Consider the following 23,927-nt stretch of genomic DNA (forward strand, 5'->3'; position numbering starts at 1 on the left):
ATAGATAGATTCACTTTTTATGCCCCTTAGCCTATAAGATAGAAAGTAAAGCAGAATAGGTCTTAAAGGGCAGAATCATTTCTGGATTCAATTCTGGATCCTCTATGACAGGTCAGAGTTGGCAAAAAAGAGAATTTAATAACTGTACACTAAACAGTAAACCTGTAAAATCTGCAAAAAGATATGTGTAGTAGAGGCAGAACATATTATACATGCCTAGGAAAGAAGACAATACTTTTCCTTCAACTCTACTTCACTCATGTCATGTTCCCCTGGAAACCTAGGGTAAAATAAGGAAGCTTAAAAAGTATAGTGCACCTATTCCCCTTACAGAAAAGCCCACGATGAAATCCAAAGAAGCAACAAGCTTACACAGCCTATATTCCTTAGGTAAGATTTGGGGGAGCAAGCTGCAGGGAAGCAAGACAATAAACTCAGGAAAGTTGGTAAAGAATGCTTACTGTTGCTCCGATTACACTTCTCCACATTCACCTTCAGCGTGCCCTTCTTTGTAAGAAAGCAAATCAAGCAGGTTCGGACAGGTTAATAACATTTGAAAGAAGGCTGCCAATCATTTTAAATCCTATTACTTATTATAACTAAAAGGGGAATTCCCAGGTAAGGATGAGGAAGGAGAACATTACTACCCCTTCACTTAACAGAACTCTATAATTTATGACATTTCACATATTTTCACTCATTTGTTCCTCACATTAGCTTTTTAATAAGGGCAAGGTCAAATTAATTCCATTGTACAGACAGACAAATTGAGACTTAGAACAGTTAAGCTGCACATAAAAGTGATAAAGCAAATAAGTGGTATAGCTAGGACTGAAACATCTGAGTCTTTGACCCACCATATCCTGTTTATTTTCACCATCTATACCTCCCACCTACCCAGAAAGGTTAGCAGGATAACCCAAAAAGTAATATTGTATGCTACTCAATCCATTAAAAGACTATAGAAAGACTATACTTTTAAATTTTCAGTAGCCGTAAGACACTTAATTAAAGGGGGAAAACAGTAACTTTATCGTGAAGAGAGCTGGCAGACATCACCTTAACCTGATGAGAGTAAATATCACTAGCAGTAAGACAAATCTGGATCATTCCCTCCTGATATGATGCACTGAGAAGTGCACATCATTTCTGTGGTATTTTTGCAGAGAGAAAGAGAGAGACAACTAACCGGTATTCTTCAAAAGAAAAAGTCACAGGAGAAAAGAGAAAGATTAAGAAACTGTTTCAGATTAAAGCAGACCAAGGGAACATGGCAACTAAAAACAATGTGTAATCCTGGATTACATTGTGGATCAGGAAAAGGGCATTAGTGAGACAGTTGGCAAAATCTGAATAAGATCTGTAAACCAGTTAGTATTTCATCAATATTAATTTCCAAATGTTGATTAGACTGAAGTTACATAAAATGTTAAGGCTTGCAAAAGCTGGATAAAAGTTATATAGGAACTGTACTATTTTTAAAGCTTTTTCCTAAGTTTCAAAGTATATCAAAATAAAAAATTTAAAATAAAAAAAAAACTTGATATTTGCTTTGAAAATAAACAAATGAAAATTATAGATGATAAATATACACATACTACAAACATTGAGAACTTAATAATTTTTTGATCACAGAAAAATTTTTATCCCATATAAATGCCCCAGGTTTCTAAAAAATAAATTCTCAAAGAATAATCAATTTCACTGTACTTAATTCTGAACTACATAGGGATAAATTTGTCTTATCCTTAGGCTCTTTGTTGTCCCATGTACCAAAAGTTGCTGGCTGAATTCCCATTCAGGGCACATGCACAGGTTTCGGGCTCCATCCCCGGTAAAGGCCGCCGATTGATGTCTTGCTCACATCGAGATCGGTTAGTCACGCACTCTCGCGAGCTCGCTCGCTCTCTCTTTCTCTCTCTCTCTCTCTCTCAAAAACAAAAATCACTAAAAAATCTTTAAAAAAAACACACACACATCGCTTTAGGATATTTTCACTAAATTATAGAGAATTAAATTAAAAATTCTTCTTCTTGTAAATATAACAAATTCAATAAAATAAAATATTTCACAAATATTGTGTTTTTAAAGCTATAGTTACAATTTTTAAATTTTGCCTTTCTGGATTCACTTACAATGGCTACTGCTATCTATCTAAAAGCTATAAAAAACACAGCTTTGTATGCACAGAATAAATCATAATATACTGTTTTTCATATGTGTGGTGCTCAAACAACCCCTTTAATAACTAACTTTTATGACATGTTCATGGTAGGTGCTCAAAACATCATTAACTGTTAGGGAAATGCAAATTAAAACCACAATAACATACCACCACACATCTACTGAAATGTCTGTTTTTAAAATGTCAATTCTAAATGCTGATGAGGATCAGTGCAAGAGGAACCCTCACCCACTGCTAGTGGGAATGCAAAATGGTACAGCCACTTTGAAAAACAGTGGTAATTTCTTACAAGTCAGAATTCACATTTCGAAACACTCTTCTAATTCTTTTTAAAGGTACAATTAACTTAATTTTTCTTTAATTATGAGATACTCAAGTCTAAAATGGAAATAATGCATATGATTAATTATTATTATAGCATGCTAACGTGAAGATTCACATATTACACAAAAGGCTCAACCTTAGAAGAAAAAAATTCTAGATAGAGCACATTACGCTTTTAAGTAATAGAGTTTAGGGTCCCTTCCACAGACTGTCAATTATCCACTGAACAAAATCTTAATTTCTAGTTTTTAACTGATAAATAACTGACTTCCATTCTCTTAGAAAGAAAATCTGTTAAATATAAAATCAGAGACAGGCAGCTAGGTAGGTAAAAGGCATTTTGCAGTGACACTTCAAGGGACGATGGAAGCTAAAACATTATCAGGGGATACATACATTTCTTTCTTCACATTTTCAGAACATGAACATGCAATTATCTTACCATATTTAGGTGAAAGCTTTTTTTTTAGGGTTACACGTGGTAAGAGAAAGAAAGGTTTGAACTGAAATTTTATCATTGATATTCACTACCGTTTTATTTGTATAACTTATATAACCTGAAATGCTTAAGTTATAAACCACATTAAAGAAAATCTGTTTCTAAACCTTTGAAATAGACAATGGGACAATCTAGACAATAACTGCTAGATAGTTTAAGGAGCATGGAAAATACAGCAAGTTGCAATTTGTAGAACAGCCACCAGATGGTAGTGTACACAAATAAATCTATGCTCATTAAAGCAAACAAATTCAAGCTTCGGCCTACAGCTACCAGAAAAAATATACAAGATAAAAAATAATTTACAATTTTACTCTTATAATGTTAGTGTAGTATTTGTAGATTATGAAATAGTATAAAAATATAAACTGTAGAAACATAATTCAGTAAAACTTTAATATAAGTCAGATAATTTACATTAAATATATTAATTATAAATACTTGGATTACCTTAATTAACATATCACCAGTGGCCAAAAATAAAGTCAATCAAGTGTCTAGGTTATCATGAATTTACAACACTGTTACATTAGTAAAATGTTTCAAATCTAAAAAACTAAGAACTACTAAAAAGAAGATAGTATGGTTTAGAGAACTACAGAAATGGAGAAATAATAATTAAGCTGAGTCAAATAATTAGGTAGTGTCAAATAACATGTTTTTATTCCTAACAAACAGGTATTTATACTACACATAGTACAATAAATTTAAATTCTTTTCTAATTAAGGAATCAATATTTACATGACTCTTGTAATCAAAATGTGTGGGAAGTGTGCTATGAATATGAAGTTATCAGCTAAACTAAAACTAAGGAAAAAAACAAGGTTCACTAGACTAACAGTAAAAACAGTAGTTATTTGTAGCCAAAGTGTTAATTCATTTCCTCTGCACATTATCTAACATCGTATTTAAGTATTGTTTACATTAGTTGGTGCCAAGAATATAATTCAGTAAATTGAAGAGAAAAATATAACTGCCCCCCCATTCACAAACCCATTTCTGAGTGGTTATCTACTTCTATGATTCAGAAGATGAAATAAAATAAAGTAAGCAAGAACTCTGGCCCACGTGGCTCAGTTGGTTGGGTGTCGTTCCTGTGCACCAAAAGGTTGCCAGTTTAATTCCTGGTCAGGGCACATTCTTGGGTTGTGGGCTTGATCCCCTGTAGGGTGTGTGCAGGAGGCAGCCGATCCATGTTTCACTCTCACATTGATGTTTGTCTCTCTCCCTCTCTCTCTAGCAATTTAAACAGTTTATTGAGTTTCATAATCTAATTTACTGTTTACAATGTGTCAATTAGAAACTGAAATAATAAATACTATAACACAGCTTCCCTCAAGTATCTTAAGTCTACTTGATAAGTCAAATATTAAATTAAGAATTTTGCAAGATATTACAAAATGTAGCTTAGGTTTCTGGGCTTCTAACGACTCACCATTCCCTTCAAATAAGACTTGCACTTTCATACTTTTGTGTATCAAATCACATTTTTCTAGCTGCCCAGAATATTTCTTTTTCCAACCTCTCTTCTGGTTTAAGGACACTCAAATGGAAGTCCTCTGCCTCAAAAGTAGAATTTACAGTTTCATTCTACATGCTCCTCCAATACTTAATGGTCATGCAGCATTTCTCATACAAAACTATATTTAGCCTAAACATGCTTATATATCTCTATACAGTCAGCATCTAGCATGATGACTACAATACATAGTTACCCGATAAGTGTTTAATAAATTCTAGGATTTGTACTGTAACATATGATCACACTTAGCTACTATCAGGAACAGTTTACATCATAACAAGGTAGACACATGCTAACAATATTTGCCTTTCTTCACTGTCTTTTATTTTAAAAACACATAGCCAATACATGAACACACAAAAATAGTTTGAAAAAGAAAGATCACTTACTGAAAAACGCCAACATGAAAATCCCATCATTACCCACTCTGAGCTGGTCTGCATCACTGAAGTCATCTCTTGGTGAACACTCTTCCTCCTGAATCTGTAAAACATGAGACATTAGAACAGCTCACTGAAATAATTACAACTTTATTACCTTGACTATAAAGATAAAAATTTAAAGAAAATCTAATGTCCTCAATTTGTTGTATAGACAAAATAAGATAACAAGTACAATGTCTAGCAAGTGTTAATTTTTCATGGGCACCCTTAAAAAGTGTAACTTCAAAGGTAAACACAGCCTTGGCCACTTTGGCTCAGTGGTTAGAGCGTCGGCCCTCAAGCTGAACGGTCTGGGTTCAATTCTGGCCAAGGGCACGTACCTTGGTTGCAGGTGTTCGTGTGGGAGGCAACCAATCGATGTGTCTCTCTCATGCAGATGTTTCTCTCTGTCTCTCTCTCCCTCTTCCCCTCTCTCTGAAAAGCAATGGAAAAAATATCCTAGGGGGAGGATAAAAAGTAAAAATTTTTTTTAAAAAAAGGTAAACACAAAAAAGATAAAAGTTGAATAAACTGAATTAATGAAAATTATATTAAGAAAGATAGATGTAACACTGTTGCATTGGTGTCAAATGGAAAACAGGACTTTCATAATCAATGGTGGCAATATTTATCAAAAGCATAAATGTACACCCCCTTTGACCCAGCAATTCTAGGTCTTCAAATACACTGTACAGATGTACAGATATACTCCCACTTACAAGAAATGTATTAAAGATAATTCACTGCAGCAACATTAATAAAAGCAAAAGATTAGACACCACGTAAGTGTTCATCAATAGTGGACTACTGTCAGAGAGAATTCTCCACGAGTCTCATGTTTCTGCATGTCTTCCAGGCAGAGGCACTGGCTGCCCTGTTTTGCACTTTCTTTTCAAGGAGGTTTATATAGCTGACTGCTCTGAAAGAGAGAGAGATCATGTTTCTCTCCAGAACAAAGGTGTGGGCATGTTTTTTTACCAGTAGAAAATACTGGAATCCCTAATTCAGGATTCCACACTGCGTGTGTGGAGGCATCACATGGCCATCTCTGAGTTGCCCTGTGGGAACTAAGGCTCAGGAAACTGTGAGAAAATGGTAATATTCTGGCTAAAGTTATTGATGTGAATAATAAAGTTTTTGTCTCTGACCCCAGCAGTCTACTTCACTGAGTGTGTGTGCATGTACACAAATGCACACACAAACATATATGTGCTAAACAACCTGTAGTTGATTTTGGTAGAAACTCCACACTTCATAGATCTATCATCTTTCTTTAGGATTCTCCCCTCCGAACATCAAAAATCCTTATTGACTGAGGTATATTTATGCCACCATTTTAATAGAGACTTATTTTTTCCCTGAGAGGAAAAGGGAATAAATAATAAATCTGGGTTTACTGCTTTTACTTATGTGCCCAAAGCCATTTATGCTGATGTTAAACTGTGTGTGCGCTGGAGGATGCGGGTGGGAGCAGATATGGAAAGGTCTGTAGCTGAAGAAACTAACCCATCCAATAAAAACATTCATTACCAGAGAATCTACTTGCTGGGCTCTGGCCTAATGGCAGCAAGAGGAGAATGCTGTACATAGAAATGTCTGCCTCTCTCAGCCCCTTACCTAGTTCTAGCTTTCTTGGGTGAAGTTATTTTTTTCTGTCTTTTTCCTGAACAAAATGGGATGAATTCAGGGATCTGAGATAACATCTCAAAGTCTGAAGCAAGAAAAAAAGGAAACAAACCCTAGTCCTGCTTGCAGCCAAACTAAAATGTAATTTATAATTTCTGCCTTTACCCAGCTGTAGAAGATCATACATGTATATTATTGATTCTCCATTACCGAGACAGCCACTCCTTTTGCCATAACAAGTAGTAACATATATTTATATCACTGATTATCTCCATTACTAAGATAGGAAGATGAGGGAGAAAGGGCAAGTAAAATCCCTGACCATCATTCAAAATTCTAGGGTGGGAAGTGTTAAAAGGACAAAATAAAATTGAACTGGAAAAAAAAAGTGAATTGACAAAACTTAATTTGAAGGCCTTGTTTTTTCTCTGTGCTTTTTAACCTACCTTGAGTTCACTCATAGTCACTAGACTGATTATGCTAATATACAAAACATGAATAGGGGGAAAAAGATAATTTATTATAGTGATGGACCATGGACTATACATAAGGAGGGAAATAAGGACATCGACAGAGAAGAGGTTGATGGACTTGAGGTCTAAGTGAAAGAGAACAACTAGGGTGAGTCAGAAGGATGGGAGGTTAAGTTGAGCACATGAGATGCCTAAAATCAAGAATTGGAAAGTGATAATTGTACTGGTGAAGATAAGGTCAAGATGACCACAAGGTAAGATAGGATAAAGGGGAAGATCAAAAGAAACAGAAATAGAAATGAGGAGGTCAGGGAACGGAGAAGGTGAATTTAACTAGGAGAGTACCAACTTCACTAAAAAATGGCACACGTAAGTAGTAGTAAAATACTAAAAACATCTACAGGCACAAACACTCAAATACAGACTGCTATTTTTGATATTACTAAATGTACATATCAACTAATAAAAATAATATTCTTAAAAGGAAGTAAAATTTTCTTACTCTTTGAGATGTTTCTGCTGCTGCAGCTGCCATTGCAGCAGCTTTTGCCTTCTCAGCTTCATCATACGTAGGAAGAGAGGTAGCAATACTGTATGGAGGTGGCACAGGATAAAACTCATTGTAAACTTCTGTATCTGAAGAAAAGGAATTTAAAGAGCAAAACCATTAAAAGGAACTATTTGATATAATTTTTATAGCCAAAACATAATTTAATAATTTACAACACGCAGGCCACTAAAGACAATTACTGCTATTGTAGTACAACGTTATAAGCTATAAAACATAGAAATTACTACTACAATCATATATATTATCTTAGTCCTATATTTATTATAAAGATAAAGGACTGATAATATTATCTAAAGGCTGATACACAAAATAAGAACCTCAAGAATAATATTTTGAAAAGGAGTGCAAGATAAAAGAGGTAAGCAAGTGCTATGCTCAAAGAATTTAATTTACTTCCCATAATTTCACAGACAAAACCTTGAGAATAATAAATGATTGCTACTTTACTCCAGTAAGTTTAAGGTAGTTTGATACACAGCATAGCAATGGTAGACACAACAAAGGGATTACAATTTCATTTTTGGTATCTTCCATCATTCACAAGTAGACATCTTCAGGATTTTCTTCTTCCAAGATTATCATCAAATAAGTTAAAAAAAAAAAAATCTAGGGTAGTAAATTCACTGTACTATATACTCTGGAAACTTGTAAAATAATGAAGAAAAGTTAGCCCATAATAAATTTTATAAAGCACAAATCCAGCCATTAAATCTTATAGCCAAAGACAAATAAAACTGATACACATCAGCATAAAAACTGTGCATCAAACTGGGCACTGAACAAGCACATTAATCAAATAACATTATATACAAATAGAAGAAGTAAGCCTTTATTAATTTAACTAGTGAGTACACCTTTACAGAGATGATTTTCACTAACTGCATAAAAAAGTAAATAAATCTGGTGTAAAAAATACCAGGTCTTTTTACACATCCCATATGGTCTAGGTAAAATCTGGACAAGCAAAAATGATAACCAGAGAAAGCTGGCATGAGTTTGGAGTAGATGACACTAATTACAGAATATGAGATAAGAAAGATGAAATACTCTAATGAAAGATTTTTTTACATTAAAATGTTTTCCAACAATTGAGTTTTAAAATGTTTTATAAAGAATATATAAAATACTTAGAGGTTATTTATAATAGTATACAAAATCATATTTAAAACACTATAATGATTAAATTAGTGTTGCTGGGAAAATGCAAATTGTGGCCAGAAAAATAGATGAGGGTAGTTCTTTAGAATGACCTGAAAGGATAAGATGAACAGTAGCAAGCAGGAGTCACTGCCTCGTGTCCAAGAATTATTATCATGTGTATGGGATAACATTATGTACACCCTATACCTCTGTTAACATGTTCCACATTTTCACTCACACTCATCAATAACACCTTGTTTTATGACTGTGTAAGTAGATACACTTACACAAACATACACATATATGTATGTGTGTATACCCGTGTATATTTATATATGCATACATGTACATCTATAAATGTTTGTTCATTTCTTCCAAAAGTTACATGTTAGTTCATTGGGAATAGATTCTAATAGACACAAGAAAGTTTAAATAGCTATACTTTTCTTTTCTTTTTTAAATATACCTTTATTGATTTCAGAGAGAGGAAAGGAGAGGGGGAGAGAGAGATAAAAACATTAATGATGAGAGAGTCATTGATCAAGCCCGCAACCCGGGCATGTGACCTGACCGGGAAGCAAACCCTGATCGCCTGGATCCTAGGTCGATGCTCAACCACTGAGCCACACCCGGCCGGGCAAAATAGCTACACTTTTCAATTAAATTTTAAAAAGAGCAATATGAGACAAATAATGAAGTAAATATTTTACAAACTATCCTTGAGAAAATATTTTTTCAAAAAAATTCATAAAACCAAAGTTTATTAATAGACATGATAATTACACAAAACGATACTGGTAAAAAACAAATAAATGAATAAAAAACATGAGCTATTAAAAACATTATTAGTTGTTTCATAATAAAAACAACAATACCTGAAGTTGTAGGAACTTCCACAGTAATACTACTGTAAGGTGGGGGAGAAGAGTCAGTTTCGAGTACTAATGCTGAAGGAGTAGTCTGCACGATCTGCAGTGCTGGGTTTGAAGTTGATGGCTGCTCTATAGTAGATGATTCTGAATTATCCTCTTCATTGTGAAGCTAAGAGAATAAAGGAAGCAAGAAATATTAAAGTAATTCTATTCTTTTTAATTTATGCTAATTTTTAAAAATCATTTCAAAGGGTCACTTTTTAGCTATAAAGAAAATAAAATAGCATTTAAAAAGATGAACAAAAATTTTAAGAGACCTAACTAGTCACTAAGAACTCAAGAATTTTTATAGTTTCTTTACAATAAAGTTCAAACTGTTAAAAATTTACAAAGAAAAATATTCATGACTACAAACAGATTCAGATTAATTCAATCCCACAGTAAACACTGTCTACCATGTATCAATCACTGTGTATTACAAAGAAAAGTAAAACTCCTAATGATACAACCACAATACCAAGTAGGCACTAGACCACCCCACCCGCCTGGCTAGCAGCACTCTCCCCGGTGTCACAAAGCATCTCCCATGTTTCCCATTACAAGGTACCCAGGAGAATTCCTAATTTAGTCATCTATAATTATACTTCTAAGAGAAAAAATGTTAGATGAGCACATAAAGGCAAATAAAAGTAAAGTACAGATATACACTAAGAATATCAACTAAAAGAAGTAAGTGAAGGTGTCAAAACAAAGTAAACCTCTTTTGCAATCTACTAATGCTGCAAATGCAGGTGAACTACACTAAAGAAAAAAAAATCCTGTATTACAAAACAGCTCTCCTCTAGTTCTTCACAAGAAACATTCTTTACACATCAAATACATAAATGTGCTCCCCCAGAATGACCCACTCATTTTTAAAACCTGTCAAAATTTATTTAAGTAACTGCAATGAAAACAATTAGATACTTTTACATATGATCTCAGAAGTAAAGCTTTGAAACTTATAAAAGATACTAATTTATTTAAACTGCCCTACCTAACACCTTCAGTTTTATTCTTACAAAGTTATAATTTATAATGAACACTTTATATATGTCAACAGTAAAGTCCAGTAACTCAGTCAATACTATCTCTATCCATTATAGCATAGAACTTCCATATTTCCTTGTGTTTCTTTTTAATTTAATCAAAGTGTTGTTGTTTTTTTACATTCAATATTATTTCATATTAGTTTCAGGTGTAAAGCATTGTGATTAAACAATCATATACCTTACGAAGTGTTTCTCTGGATATTTCCACTACTTACCTGGCACCATACATAGTGACTACAATATTACTGACTGTATTCCCTATACTTTACTTTACATTCCCAAGACTATTCTGTAACTACCAACCTGTATACTTTATTCCTTTACCTTTTCATCCAGTCCCCCAACTCCTCTCCCCTCTGACAACCATCAGTCTGTTCTCTGTATCTATAAGTCTGTTTCTGTTTTGTTTGTTCATTTATATTGTTCTTTAGGTTTCACATGTAAGTAAAATCATATGGTATTTCTTTCTCTGACAGACGTATTTCACTTAGCATAATACCCTTTAGTTCCATCTGTGCTGTTGCAAATGGTAAGATTTCATTCTTTTTTATGGTTGAGTAATATTCCATTGTATATACGTACCACCACTTTTTTATGCACTCATTTACCGATGTACCCTTGGGTTGCTTCCATATCTTGGCCATTGTAAATAACACTGCAATGAACATATGGCTGCACATATTCTTTCAAATTAGTGTTTTGGGTTTCTTCAGCTATATACCCAGAAGTAGAATTGCTCTTCCATATTTACTTTAAATGCAACATTGTAATTTTGATATTTTTGGTGCCTCTATACATTAACCTACTTTAACTGGCTTTTAACTAAATCCATACAGGAGTTCAAATCAAATTACATGTTTATCAAATTAGACAATGCCATTTGTGGAATTTTTTTTTAATATATCTTTATTGATTTCAGAGATAGGAAGGAAGGGGGAGGGATAGATAGAAATATCAATGATGTGAGAGTCATTGATCGGCTGCCTCCTGCATGCCCTAACCTGGGGAACGAGCCCACAACCCAGACTTGTGCCCTGACTGGGAATTGAACCTCGATCTCCTCGATCCTAGGTCGATGCTCAACCACTGAGCCATGCCCGGCTGGGCTGGGAATTTTTCTTTCATCATACTGTATAATGGTTCTATTACTGTTTTTAACGATTATCTAAATAGCAAAAAGGGGGAGGGGAGAGAAGGAATGGAATGGGGCCTACATATATACAGCAATGCACCAGGCTCTGTGTCCTCTCCACACATCACCTCAAATGTTATCCTCATAGCCTGTCCTATTTATGAGCCTCCTCGAAACACGTATGCAAAAGCACACAAAAAATGAAAACATCTTTAATATAGTGTCCCGTGTGATGTAAAGTTGCATACTGAACCACAATTTTTTAGCCTAAAGGAAAAAAGAATTAATGACAAGAGGGCTGTCTTAAACATATCTGTAGCTACTCTTCATAGATAGATATATACTGAATGTTTTTAATAAGAAAACAGTAAGCACTATGATTAACTCTAGCTGAAGTCCAACCTTTCCATTTATAAACTATTGTTTCTGTTACTTTAATTGGCATGTCTCCTATACTATAGTCCTTTATTCTATCTTAAGGTGATAACATATTATTATAATAACTGAAAGCTTTGCTTTTGAGAAGGTAGAGACCTCTCTGAATGTTGTCTGAACATACCAAGATTGTTATATAGGTAGACATGCCCATATAGACATGGGCAGAGCAAGGACAGGGCCAGGTACAGAAAGTCACCAGGGCAAAAAGCCCCAGATGCCTAGCAAGGGGAGAACTGGGTAAACAAGAACCTTTCCACCCCTAGCATATTGCTGGTCATTCGGTTTGGACCCCCTGACTTTTCATATAGCTAGTCACAAGGTTGAGAGTCCCCTGACCTTTTCCTCCCTAAAGATAACATCTAGGACTCAGTTGTATTTCAGTTCCAGGTCCAGAAAAGCAGCAAAATCAGACCAAGTGACACTGATGGCTGCATCAGGACCAGCTACATTGACTAATAACCCCCTGCCCTGGCACCGACCAATCAGTGGAGACCAGGACCCTGCAGAGCGCACCTGGAAAGCTGATGAATATTCTATTGAGACACTCCCCTGAGACCTCCCCTAAGATTCCCTAGAGCAAGAAAGAGATAAATAGGACAAAGGACCCAGCGCACCCCCTCCCCCCGCTGGGAAGCAAGCCAGCGTCATCTCCTTCTCCCCTCCGAGGGGACCCCACAAGACTTGCAATCAGGGGAGCAATGGGCAATGGCAGCTTGTCCCAGTTTTACACCCTGAACCCCAAGGTCCCTGACCCTGTCTCCAAGGCCCCATTCTCTCTCTCTCTCTCTCTCTGACTTCTCAGTGAGCCAAAGCAGCCCAGCCTAGGCTCTCCTGCTGCTTCTTCTATGCACCTTCCTTGTTTCACTGTCCTAGGTACATTTTTGCTGCAATCAATTCTTGCTTGCTTTTCTACACCTTGTCTCTTGATTGAAATCTTTCCCTCAAGAAGACAAGAACCGAGGTCTTCTTATCATCTCCCTGGTAACAAGTGAGAATGTACGGATGTACTAATAAAGTGGTGTTCAGCCAGAAGTGCCCTATACCAGAGCCCGGTGGTTTAACCAGTAAGTAATACGGCCTTTTTTTTCATTTTTCTTGTCATTCTTTTTCTCTTCTTTGTTTCAATTTGGGCTTAAGTTGGAACTACAGGAAGAGAACTGTAAGATTTTTGGAAAAAAAAATAAATCATTTTTAAAGTTGTACAAAAAGGTTTCTGAAGAGCTAATATATTTTGTATTATATTACTATATTATATATTATATTCTGACTATATTTAGCACCAAAAGACAAATTGGGAAGAAAAGTTAGTATTTGCAAGGAGATAAATTTAAGCTCAATGAAAAAACTTTTTAATTAAACTTTGTAATTATTAGAACACTAGTTTTCCTGTGGGGCAATAAATACTTTCAGGCAGAGCTTGGATGATTATCTAGTAAGACTATTGTATACTAGGATGATCACACACCTGTTTTCCTAGGACAGCCCCACTTGACGCCTACTGCTCCAGGGCCCCACTCAATTTAACAGTCTCCCCATCTCTTTCATCCTCAAAAGAATTGTATATTGTTGTTTTTTAACCCTCACCCAAGGATATTTTTCCATTGCTTTTTCAGAGAGAGTGGAAGGGAAGGAGGGAAGGAGTGAGGAAGGAAGGGGGAGAGGGGGAGAGAAACAGATAGGCAGACATTGATTGGTTGCCTCCCACTCAAGCCCCAACCGGGGCAAGCCTGCAACCGCAGTATCTGCCCTTAGCCAGAATCAAACCCAGGAACCTTCGGCCTGTGGGCTGATGCTATAACCACTGAGCAAACCTGGCTAGGGCAAGAACTGTATGTTAAACACTTTGCTGATGGGTTATTTCAAGCCAGAACTCCCCCATTTGGCGGCTACTTTTCCACCAGCAAGGTGTTTACAATTATTTAAATTAAATGTAAGCGCAGACCTGTCAGCAAGGTGTTAACCTACATTTAGTGGGATTCTTGCCCTTAGTACTATATTAGAATAGATGACAAAGCTTCCTTCTAACTCTAAGATAAAACTCTAGTAAAAACCTATGGTAGTCTCTACCATTACATGCTACCTTATTTAACACCTGATTTAGAGAAGAAAACAAATTAGAGTTGGACTAAAACCAACTGGTAGTTCAGCTACTCATTTTAGTCACCCAGTCAGAAAGTAAGCTACCTTATCTATGCTTCTAGGAATAAGATAATAGCTAGGACTAAGAAATCTCTGCAAATAGCCCAAGTGTTCTTCTAAACCAACAGCTCAGGAGATATTCCACACAACACTGCTGCTTGGCAAATGGGCTTTGATTTTCTACCAATAAAAGTGAATCACAGCAGTCTTCCTCATGCACACAGAAACACTATTACAGAATTTTCTTAATTTTAGGCCTTCTTTCCCAAATACTTTTTCCACTAAACCTTTGCTGCCTCTGGACACTTTTCCACTAATGATAGCTAGCATACAACAAAGCAAAAATATGAACAATTAGGAAAGACAATATAAGCAACAAATAAACATTAATTTAAAAAACCCCTGCAAGCTGGCAAATCATGCCTACTTTCAGATTCTTCTTTTGAAAGTACAGAACTTTGGTCATAGTGTTATATTTCATAATATAAAAGGCATATTTCTGCTAGTAAAAACCTTTCTTGTTAGTATGAGAAAATATATTTCCTAGTGTTCCACAGAGAGCACCATGAGCTCCAGATGCCCCATCATCTGAACAAGTTTGCAAAAACGCCTGTTTAAAACCAAGTGTCATAAAATATTTTATCAAATATTTTAACTAAATTTTCTTTTAAACAAATAACAGTTTTTGTTTCATTTTTAAACCATTCTTACCTGCTTAAGACATCAACTAAAAAGTATAGGAGAATATATACAGTATAATTGAATTTTTAAAATAATGAGATATTGTTTGTGTAATAAATATGGGGAATCAAAGTTTCTGGAAGGATACAAAACAAACAGCAAAGAGCTGCAGGTGGGGGAAGATACCCCATCACTCTCTATTTGAATTTTTCACCCTAAACATAATTTGAAGTTTTAAATTTTTAATAAAACCAAAATGCAATAAAATGAAACCGCTAATTTCTGGTTTGGCATGCCTCGGAAGCAACAATGTTATGGTAGACATTATATTTTATGATAAAAAGCTTTCTCTAACATAAGATATTTTGTAATAGCATTACAGTAGCTCTCATAGGTGAATGTATATGCAATTTATGTTGAAAATGACACAATCTGGACTTGTAAACATAAAAAATATATTTAAAAAACTCAAATCAGAAAAATGTATGCTTTTTAAGGAAAATTAAAAGGGGGAAAATGGGACAATAAACTGATTTAAAAATAGATCAAGTTTATATTGCCAGAACTAGACTGTTTTTCTAAGCTTCAGACCTGTATATTCACTCATTAATTCATTTTTTAAAAATATGTTTTTACTGATTTCAGAAAGAGGACAGGAGAGTGACAGAGAGCTAGAAACATCAATGATGAGAGAGAGTCACTGACTGGGTGCCTCCTGCACGCCCCCTACTGGGGATTGAGCCTGCAACCTGGGCATGTGTGCCCTGACCAGGAATCGAAGCATAACCTCCTGGTTCACAGGTTGAGATTCAACCACTGAGCCATGCTGGCCAGGCCATTAATTCATTTCTTAAACAAAATTAAACATAACCACAAACAGAAAAAGGCTCTGGGCTGTGTATGTTCAATTCTCTGTTTCCCGAATTGCACTGCCTAGCTAAGTTCTACACATTGTTCAGATATTAGCTTAAAACTAAGTTCTCAGATAAGCCTTTCTTATCTCCCAATAGCAGACTAGGGTTCTCTGATGTGATCTTAAAGCACCCTGTTTCTCAGAGCACATATCACAATAGTAATTATTTACGTAACCTTTCATTTGCAATCTTTTTTCCCAGCTAAAGTGAGAGCTCTACAAAAGTGGAGGTTATATATGTCTTGTTAAACATTGTAAAAATAAAAGTAAGCTCCAAAGTATTTGGATTCAGCCTTGGTTAAAATTAAAAGAAAATACAATATAGGTCACCAATCACAATAGTGTAAAATGGAAAGCCTTGAGAGAGAATAACCATATTAACCCAAGTATTTTGATATTTCTAACAACCAGTTATTACCTTAGGGAAAGGAGAAAGAGCATACTCATATCCCAAAGACCTCTAAGGAACAAATAAGCCAAACAGATGGAGTAAATGTCTCATATAAATTTCAGTTTTCAAAAGAATTCAACTTTTGGTTAAATATCTTTTTATATGCTAAAACCACAACATAAATATGTTAGATCCTAAAGGGAGATCTGCCCCACAATTATGCATCTTTATCAACAGGTCAATATGATTTTAAAGAAGACTGCTGACCTCAGAGTCCTCAAAAGAAAAAGAAAAAAGAGAGAGAAGGAAAAAGACAGGAGAAAAAGTATCTGAGTGTGCTCTGTTGGTACCTTGTCATATTTCATCTAAGGTTGTCTTTAGGGTGCTGATCCCTGCTGGCCTCCACTTATCTTCTCAAGGTACCCATAACCTATCAATCTAGCTCACATCAATTTAGCATGAGGCCATAATGTATATCATAAATGTCTATATATTTCATCACAGGAAATTGTTCAGCCTCACCTTTTGTGGTTTTATACCAAAATACGCGTTACATATAACACATTTTATTTATTTATTTTTATTTCAGAAAGAGGAAGAGAGAGAGGTGGAAATATCAATTATGAGAAAGTCATTGATCAGCTGCCTCCTGCACACCCCCTACTGGAGATCAAGCCCACAACCCGAACACGTGCCCTAACAGGGAATCGAACCGGTGAACTCCTGGATCATAGGTTGACATTCAACCACTGAGCCATGCCAGCTGGACCATATAACACATTTTAAATTTAGTTTTAAAAGACTGCATTTTTCAAAGTCTGGCCACTACACAGTTTTTTGTCTCTCTACAATGCAAGCAACTTGTTCAGATCTATTCTGTGGGCTTAAGCAACTAGGTTACCTGTGGTAAACATGTGATTGTTTCCCTAAAATCTCTTCTACCCCTCTTTCATTATAGATTCACAGTGTAGGGGTTCAGAAGAAGCCACCCCAAGATGTGCCTCAGTGCTATGAGAATTGTTTTGAGCTAAAGGCGACCAGACCCTGCAGACTCAAAAGAAACTTCTGAGTGTTCCCTATCTATCTAGAAGAATTTAAATTAGGAGGTTGGCTAACAATAAGAATTATCACCAGAAATAACTTTTTACCTGTTGAGATAGCAGGGCAAACTAATAATTACTGAACATGTGCTCTCCTTCTGAAATGCAATACCTCATTCCTAACTCAGAATGTCTTATATATTTCAATTTCCTTGTCTCTAAACCTCTCATGTTTGTGGGGCTCATATATATATATATACACACACACACACACACACACACACACACACACATATATGTAGAATTAAATTTGGTTATTTTCTCTTGTTAATCTATCTCATGTTTATTTGATTAGACCAAGCAAAGAACCTTGAGGGTAGGGGAAAGTTTTTTCCTCCCCCACAACAGTAATTTGGGTGAGACTGAAGCCACTCCACTCCAGGACTAGGCCTTGACTATCTACATCGGTCAGGATAAGGCTCTTCTTTGGCACAGCAACTAGTTCGCAACTAGCATGGCTCTCCTCCTGGGCAAGGTGCCTGAGTCAAAGATGTGCAATAAAACAAGCTAAGATAATCCACTTAGAGGGTATCCAAAACTGCTGTGGACAGCGGAGGGAGAATTGACGAATAGAAAAATAGTAAGGTTGGGAGAGAAACACAGCTGAGGAAACACCACAGCACCTTTTAGTATTTGTTTAAATAAATGCAAATGAATAATTCCAAGATAAATGTGCCTTTCATCAGATTATGCTTTATTACAAGTAATAATAAAGAGCCATTCCAGTGTTTAAAATTTCCTTAAGTGGCTTGGGGACCATGATTTAGAAATCCCACTGGAGAAAGTGCTCTTACGCATTTTTCGAAGCAAAAGACATTTTAGTGATAATGTTTTAATTTATAAAAACTACCAAAAATTCTGAGTTTTTTAAATAGTCCAATGTTCTGATTTTTACAAGCTAACATACCGGTATCCTATCTAACATAGGCCTTGATAAACATAATGATAATGGCAAGTTTTATTCCTTTCTGTTTCTTTAATCAAATTAAATAAGAATGCTTTGACAAATTCTTCAGAAAGTTTCTGATCTGCATGAACCAAAATTAGTCAGCAAAGGTGGTAGCTGATAAAGTTTAAAAAGCAAAATTGGCTAAGAAGTATATTTCATAATAAAGAACTGAGATCTCAGACATTAAAGTATAGCAAAAATATCAAAATAGATATCATCAGACTTGAAATAAGCCTCCTTCCACCAATCAGAATCTGAAAATTCAAGAGATTTTTTTGTTTTGTTTTTTAAATATATTTTTTTATTGATTTCAGAGAGAGGAAGGGAGAGGGAGAGATAGAAACATCCATGATGAGAGAGTCATTGATCGGCTGCCTCCTGCACGCCCCCTGCTGGGGATCGAGCCGGAAACTGGGGCACGTGCCCTAACTGGGAATCAAAGCGTGACCTCCTGAATCAAAGGTTGATGCTCAACCGCTGAGCGATGCCGGCAGGGCTCAAGAGGTTTTTAAAAGCAACTATTCAGGCACAGGAATGGAAAACAAGAGCTAGTAAATTCTCACTGCAACCATTTCCTTCCAAGAAACTACAAGTTGCAATTCTGTGCTATGCTTCATGAGGCCTTGGAGGCTTAGGGACCCTAGCAACCTGATTAGATTTGGGAATGTTTCTTTCTACCTTTCCAATCAGATCATAAGCTTCTGAAATTTATAAAGTATGGTTTACTCATACTGGTATCCCCCTGAAACAGGCAGTAGAGTTTAGGTCATAAGTAAACTTCACATTAAACGCACAGTTCCCTAAGCTTTCTAGACTTTTTCTTTTACCAAAAGGCAGGAGAGAGCTTAGTCAAGTAATGGATGCACTGAACTTCTCAGGATCATATATTTCTATGATTCCTGTGGTACTTTACACACTGTAGGATCTTGAAATATTTAATCATTCAACTTTTATGGGCAGTTACCATAACTCAATGAGCAAATATCTGTCTACAAGATGGTTAAACCAACTTAACACCTCAATTATAAAAGGAAGAAGTAATAATGCCCAGAGTTGAATGGTCCAGTAACTACATCAGTTCTTCTCTGACCTCATCTAGAACTGCTTCTACTAGAAAATATTAGATTTCTACATTTTACTTCCTGGTCACAACCTCCTGGCTTTTACCTTTCTCACTCCCTTGCTTCCACTATGTCTATTCTTTGGACCTTCCATTTGTTGCCACCTGGTTACTTTCTATCCTATGTAGCCTAGACAATAAACTGAAAAACTTGCATGGCACTCACCTTCAATTTCCTAGTTCCCATATCTTCTGCCACATCTACGCCAGTGAGCCCCAACCTGGGACAAGTCTGTCTACTCTCTCCTGGTCAAGGATGAAAACATATCACATAACTGTGTAGACTGGTGCCAGTACAAATTTAGTTTCTGATCCCAACAGGGCTGTCAGACCATGGCAAATATTTCAGTTCCACCACTCTCCTATTCCCCACTTCCAACCATGGAACTCTCAGTCAAAATCTTTGCTTCCTACTTCGCAGAGGAAAACAGGTTTTTAAACAAAAATTCCTCCAACTTATGTCCCTCTGCATCTCTAAATTTATCCTTATGGCATCCATCCTAACTCATATTCTTTGCTCCTAAATGCCAGACAACTGTACAGAGAAGATCCTGCCTCCCAAAAGAGCATTTTTCCTTTAAATAACATCTCTCCTTTTCTCCACTAACTTCTTTCACTCTACCCACATACACATTCTATTCACGGCATACTTAAAAAATAAAAACTTGCCCCCAACAAAAATAAAACTTATCTAGTGCTTTTCAAACTATTTCCAGCTCTCCCTCCTTCCTTCACTGACAACCATCTTGAGAGGAAAAAGATATCTATCATCACTCTGTGCACTTCCAATGCTCTTTTCCTTCCTAATCCATTACCATATGGCTTTCACTCAAACAGCTCTTGCTAAGAACACTGACCTAATTATTAAATCCAAAAACCTTTTTCTTCAGTCCTCACCCCCCAAAAATCTTTAATACATTCAACACAGCTGAGTGTATTCTAACTGGTTTTTCTTTAGCTTCCAGAGAACGATTCCTTTCTGTTTTTCCTCCCACCTTTGACGATTCACTCTGCTGCTCTTACAGGGGCCCTTATTTTCCTCCACCAACTTTTGTCTTAGCTAAAACTGAATCCAGAGATGTGGAGACTGCCTCTGACACAAAGACTGGATAGAAGGTAAATAGTGTGTGACTGGTTTCATTTAGTTTCATTTGCAAGGGCATAAGGCAACTAACTCCATGTAATATTGTTGAAGTTACTATTTTAAGCATTCATTTGTCATTTAAAAAGTTAGTATGGTGTACTGTCTTGTTTGACTTCATTCTTTTAGATGATCAGGTAGTTGATACATGAATAACTAGAAAAGAAGATAATTTGATGCCAGAATATCTAAATTTCAGATATAGATCTACCACCTCCTAGCTGCATGACCTTGACTGGGTCTTCCAGCCTCATCTTCCTGTAATTCACTGATTTTCATTCAGTCAGTCAGTTATCAGTCAGTCACTCAACAAACTTTACTATATGACTATTATGTTCTAGGATATTGGGTACAGGAAATAGGTACAAATTCAAACCCATCAATCCCTAGAACTTCAGGCTTCTAACAACTAGGAGCTCTGAGGCAAGGGCTACGACATGGGGAATAAAGGAAAATACAAGTTTACATATTCTATCACAGGCAAACCAGAGAGCCAAGACCAGCAAGGACCAGGCCTAAAACACCAACTTTCTTCAGAGAAAGTTTCATTCTTCCCTCAGCAAACACAGAGAAGCTAAGAACAGAATCCTCAAGCGAAACTAAATACAGTAATACCATTACTAAGACATGCTGTTGTTGATGATTCATCCAGGAAGCATAGCAAATGCCAAGATGCCATCGCAGGCAACAGTTAAAGGGCTCATTCATCAAAGTATTATATGCCAAAGCAAACCCTGCAAAGTTGGCTGATAAAAATATACACATAATCTGAATAACTTTATAATATCAGAAGCCAAAAACACACAAACATTCTCTCTCAAAAAGTTTGCAATCATGTGCCCCTACATATATTCCTGTATAAATAATATTTATATATTTTTTGTTCCTGTATAAATAACACTTATTCTCATATTACAAGGATCACTATATAATGCCACATTTCTAAAGGTACTAGTCAATACTAAAATACTGTTACACCAAGGTTTTCCACAAAACTTAACATGACAGGCATTTTCTAGTAAAAATTTACAGATGTGAATTCCATTACTGCACTGATTTGCACTAGAAGTAAAGATGCACAAGACAAAAATATGTTATAATTTGTGCCTTTGAAGGAACCCAAGCAAAATTACTATCCAGAGAGAAGCTGAGTAGGTAGTTTTCCAAGGTACTTAAATTCCAATTGTCAGCACACATACTAAAACAAATCTACCAAGTAGTTTTGGAGGAGAAAAAACCCTGGTAATCTAAATTTTTAACTTTACATTTTGAAAGACAATTCTGCTTTAAAGAGAAACCTTTAGTTCACACAATTAAAACACTGATAAAGGCTTGAAAGTATTTCATTATACATTAATTTTGCTTTTAACAAGGTGAATGGAAAAAGCACTATGTATTTTATTTTATGTAAATAAAATAACAAAATACTGGCGTAACTATTTCTGAGACTATTCGATCACTAACGTGAGGCTAAGGATAAGAAGCAGAGTGGTTAAGTACACAGGTGCTGCAATAAACTTCTGTATTCAAACCTAAGCTCCAGCACTTACTAACTCTGTAACCTGCCTGAGCCTCATTTTTATCATCTAAAAAATGGGGTGTATTTTCTCATATGGTTTTTGTAGAGAGTACAAAAATTAACAACTGTACATACTCAATAATAACTGACATAGTAAAAGCCAATAAATGTTAGTTGTTGTTGTTTTAAAAAAAAGCACTTTATACATATCATCTACTTAGTCCCTGTAACAACCCTCTGAGGTAAGTAGGATGGAAAAAACTTTAAACAATTGAATTGACACACCTATTTAGGGGCAAAGAAAGATTCAAATTCAGGTTTTACTGTCACTAAATTCAGGCTCTTTCTATTTCAAGATACCTCCCATAAAAATGTACAGATAGTAATTTCCCCTGCCACAAGATTATCTTTATGGCTACTTCTGATGCTGTGAGTACACTACACACACATCTTTGAATCTACCCATCTACTTCTTTTCAATGCTACTCCTCTAATCCAAGCCACCATTACCCCTTACCTAAACTACTGCCATAGCTTCCTAACTAAATTGCAAACACTGACATTTGGGAGGCCCCCGATGAAAAGGGTAGCTCACCAAGAAATGACACAACAATGAAGTCCACCAATCCACAAGTCAAAAACACAGACGGCACAACTCATAGAATATAAATAGGCAGAGAAGGAACACCCAAATTAAAAACAAAACAAAACAAAAAAACTTCCAACAGGAAAGAAAAGTAAACAAAAATATTTAGCATGAAAGTTAATGCAGGGAGTAGAAAAACAAAAATCTACAGTTGGCTCAAGTTCCAGACAGTGTAGGCTCCCTACAGTCCAACCCTCCCACTGACAGCAATTAGAAACTTGGAACAAAATACCAAAAAAAACTACCTGAGCATTCTGAATTTAAAAAATAAATAGGGATGTAGAAGGAAGTTAAAATTTCGACAAGCAACCCTCATAGATGAGGGTTTTCCCATTTTTTTCTTTTTGCAGCTTTGCTCTGAGGCAGAACCATAGTTGTGGAGAGGCACCGTAGCTTAGGATGCTAAAACCCCAATAGAAACCTTGCTATTTCTAGCCAGACGAAGAATGGAATGGAGACTGGGAAGCCCAAAAGCGAGGGAAAATCTCTAACCCTCGAACAATGCATGTGTAGTACTTACCCAAAACAGATTAGTAAAGGCCTAAGAAATTAAGCTTAGATTTGAACCACTGAACAGTGTGTAAGACAGTATTTGCAACCTAACCTGAGTTGACTGCCTCTAAAACAAAATATTCTCCAGACAACCATAGGACAGCACACAGAAAATCCAGGATAAAATCCGAAATTACTACAAATACAAAATACTAGGAAATATAAACCATTCTCCAGGGAAAAGGCAATCAAGAGATGCCAATTCCAAGATGACTCAGATTATAGTTACCATACAAGAATTTTAAAGCAGCTATTACTGCTGTTCCAGGAAGTAAAGCAAAATTACCTTGAAATCTATGAAATGACAGGGGATCTCAGCACAGAAATATAAAACAAACAAAAAAATTTTGGAATGAAAAAAGTGACATAAAAAGTCCAATGGATGGGATCCATAGCACAAAGATGACAGAGAAGAGAGTCAGTAAATTTCTTTTTTAAATTTTTTATTGATTGATTTGAGAGAGAGAGAGAGAGAGAGAG

At 35.8% G+C, this 23,927-nt stretch overlaps 1 protein-coding gene across 1 annotated transcript in view; it reads right to left on the bottom strand.

Annotated features, from left to right (window-relative positions):
- Nucleotides 1–23,927, bottom strand: part of NDFIP2 (Nedd4 family interacting protein 2) — a 53,008-nt gene that overhangs the window by 16,633 nt on the left and 12,448 nt on the right. Inside the window, exons 2-4 of the mRNA XM_016224120.2 lie at nt 9,639–9,804; nt 7,555–7,688; nt 4,921–5,014 (exon numbers count right to left, since the gene is read on the bottom strand). Of these exons, the coding sequence (XP_016079606.2) occupies nt 4,921–5,014; nt 7,555–7,688; nt 9,639–9,804 (394 nt within the window). The remainder of the gene's footprint in view (nt 1–4,920; nt 5,015–7,554; nt 7,689–9,638; nt 9,805–23,927) is intronic.

Source organism: Miniopterus natalensis, chromosome 2 (genome assembly GCF_054644295.1).
Source record: "Miniopterus natalensis isolate mMinNat1 chromosome 2, mMinNat1.hap1, whole genome shotgun sequence".
Taxonomy (NCBI): domain Eukaryota; kingdom Metazoa; phylum Chordata; class Mammalia; order Chiroptera; family Miniopteridae; genus Miniopterus; species Miniopterus natalensis.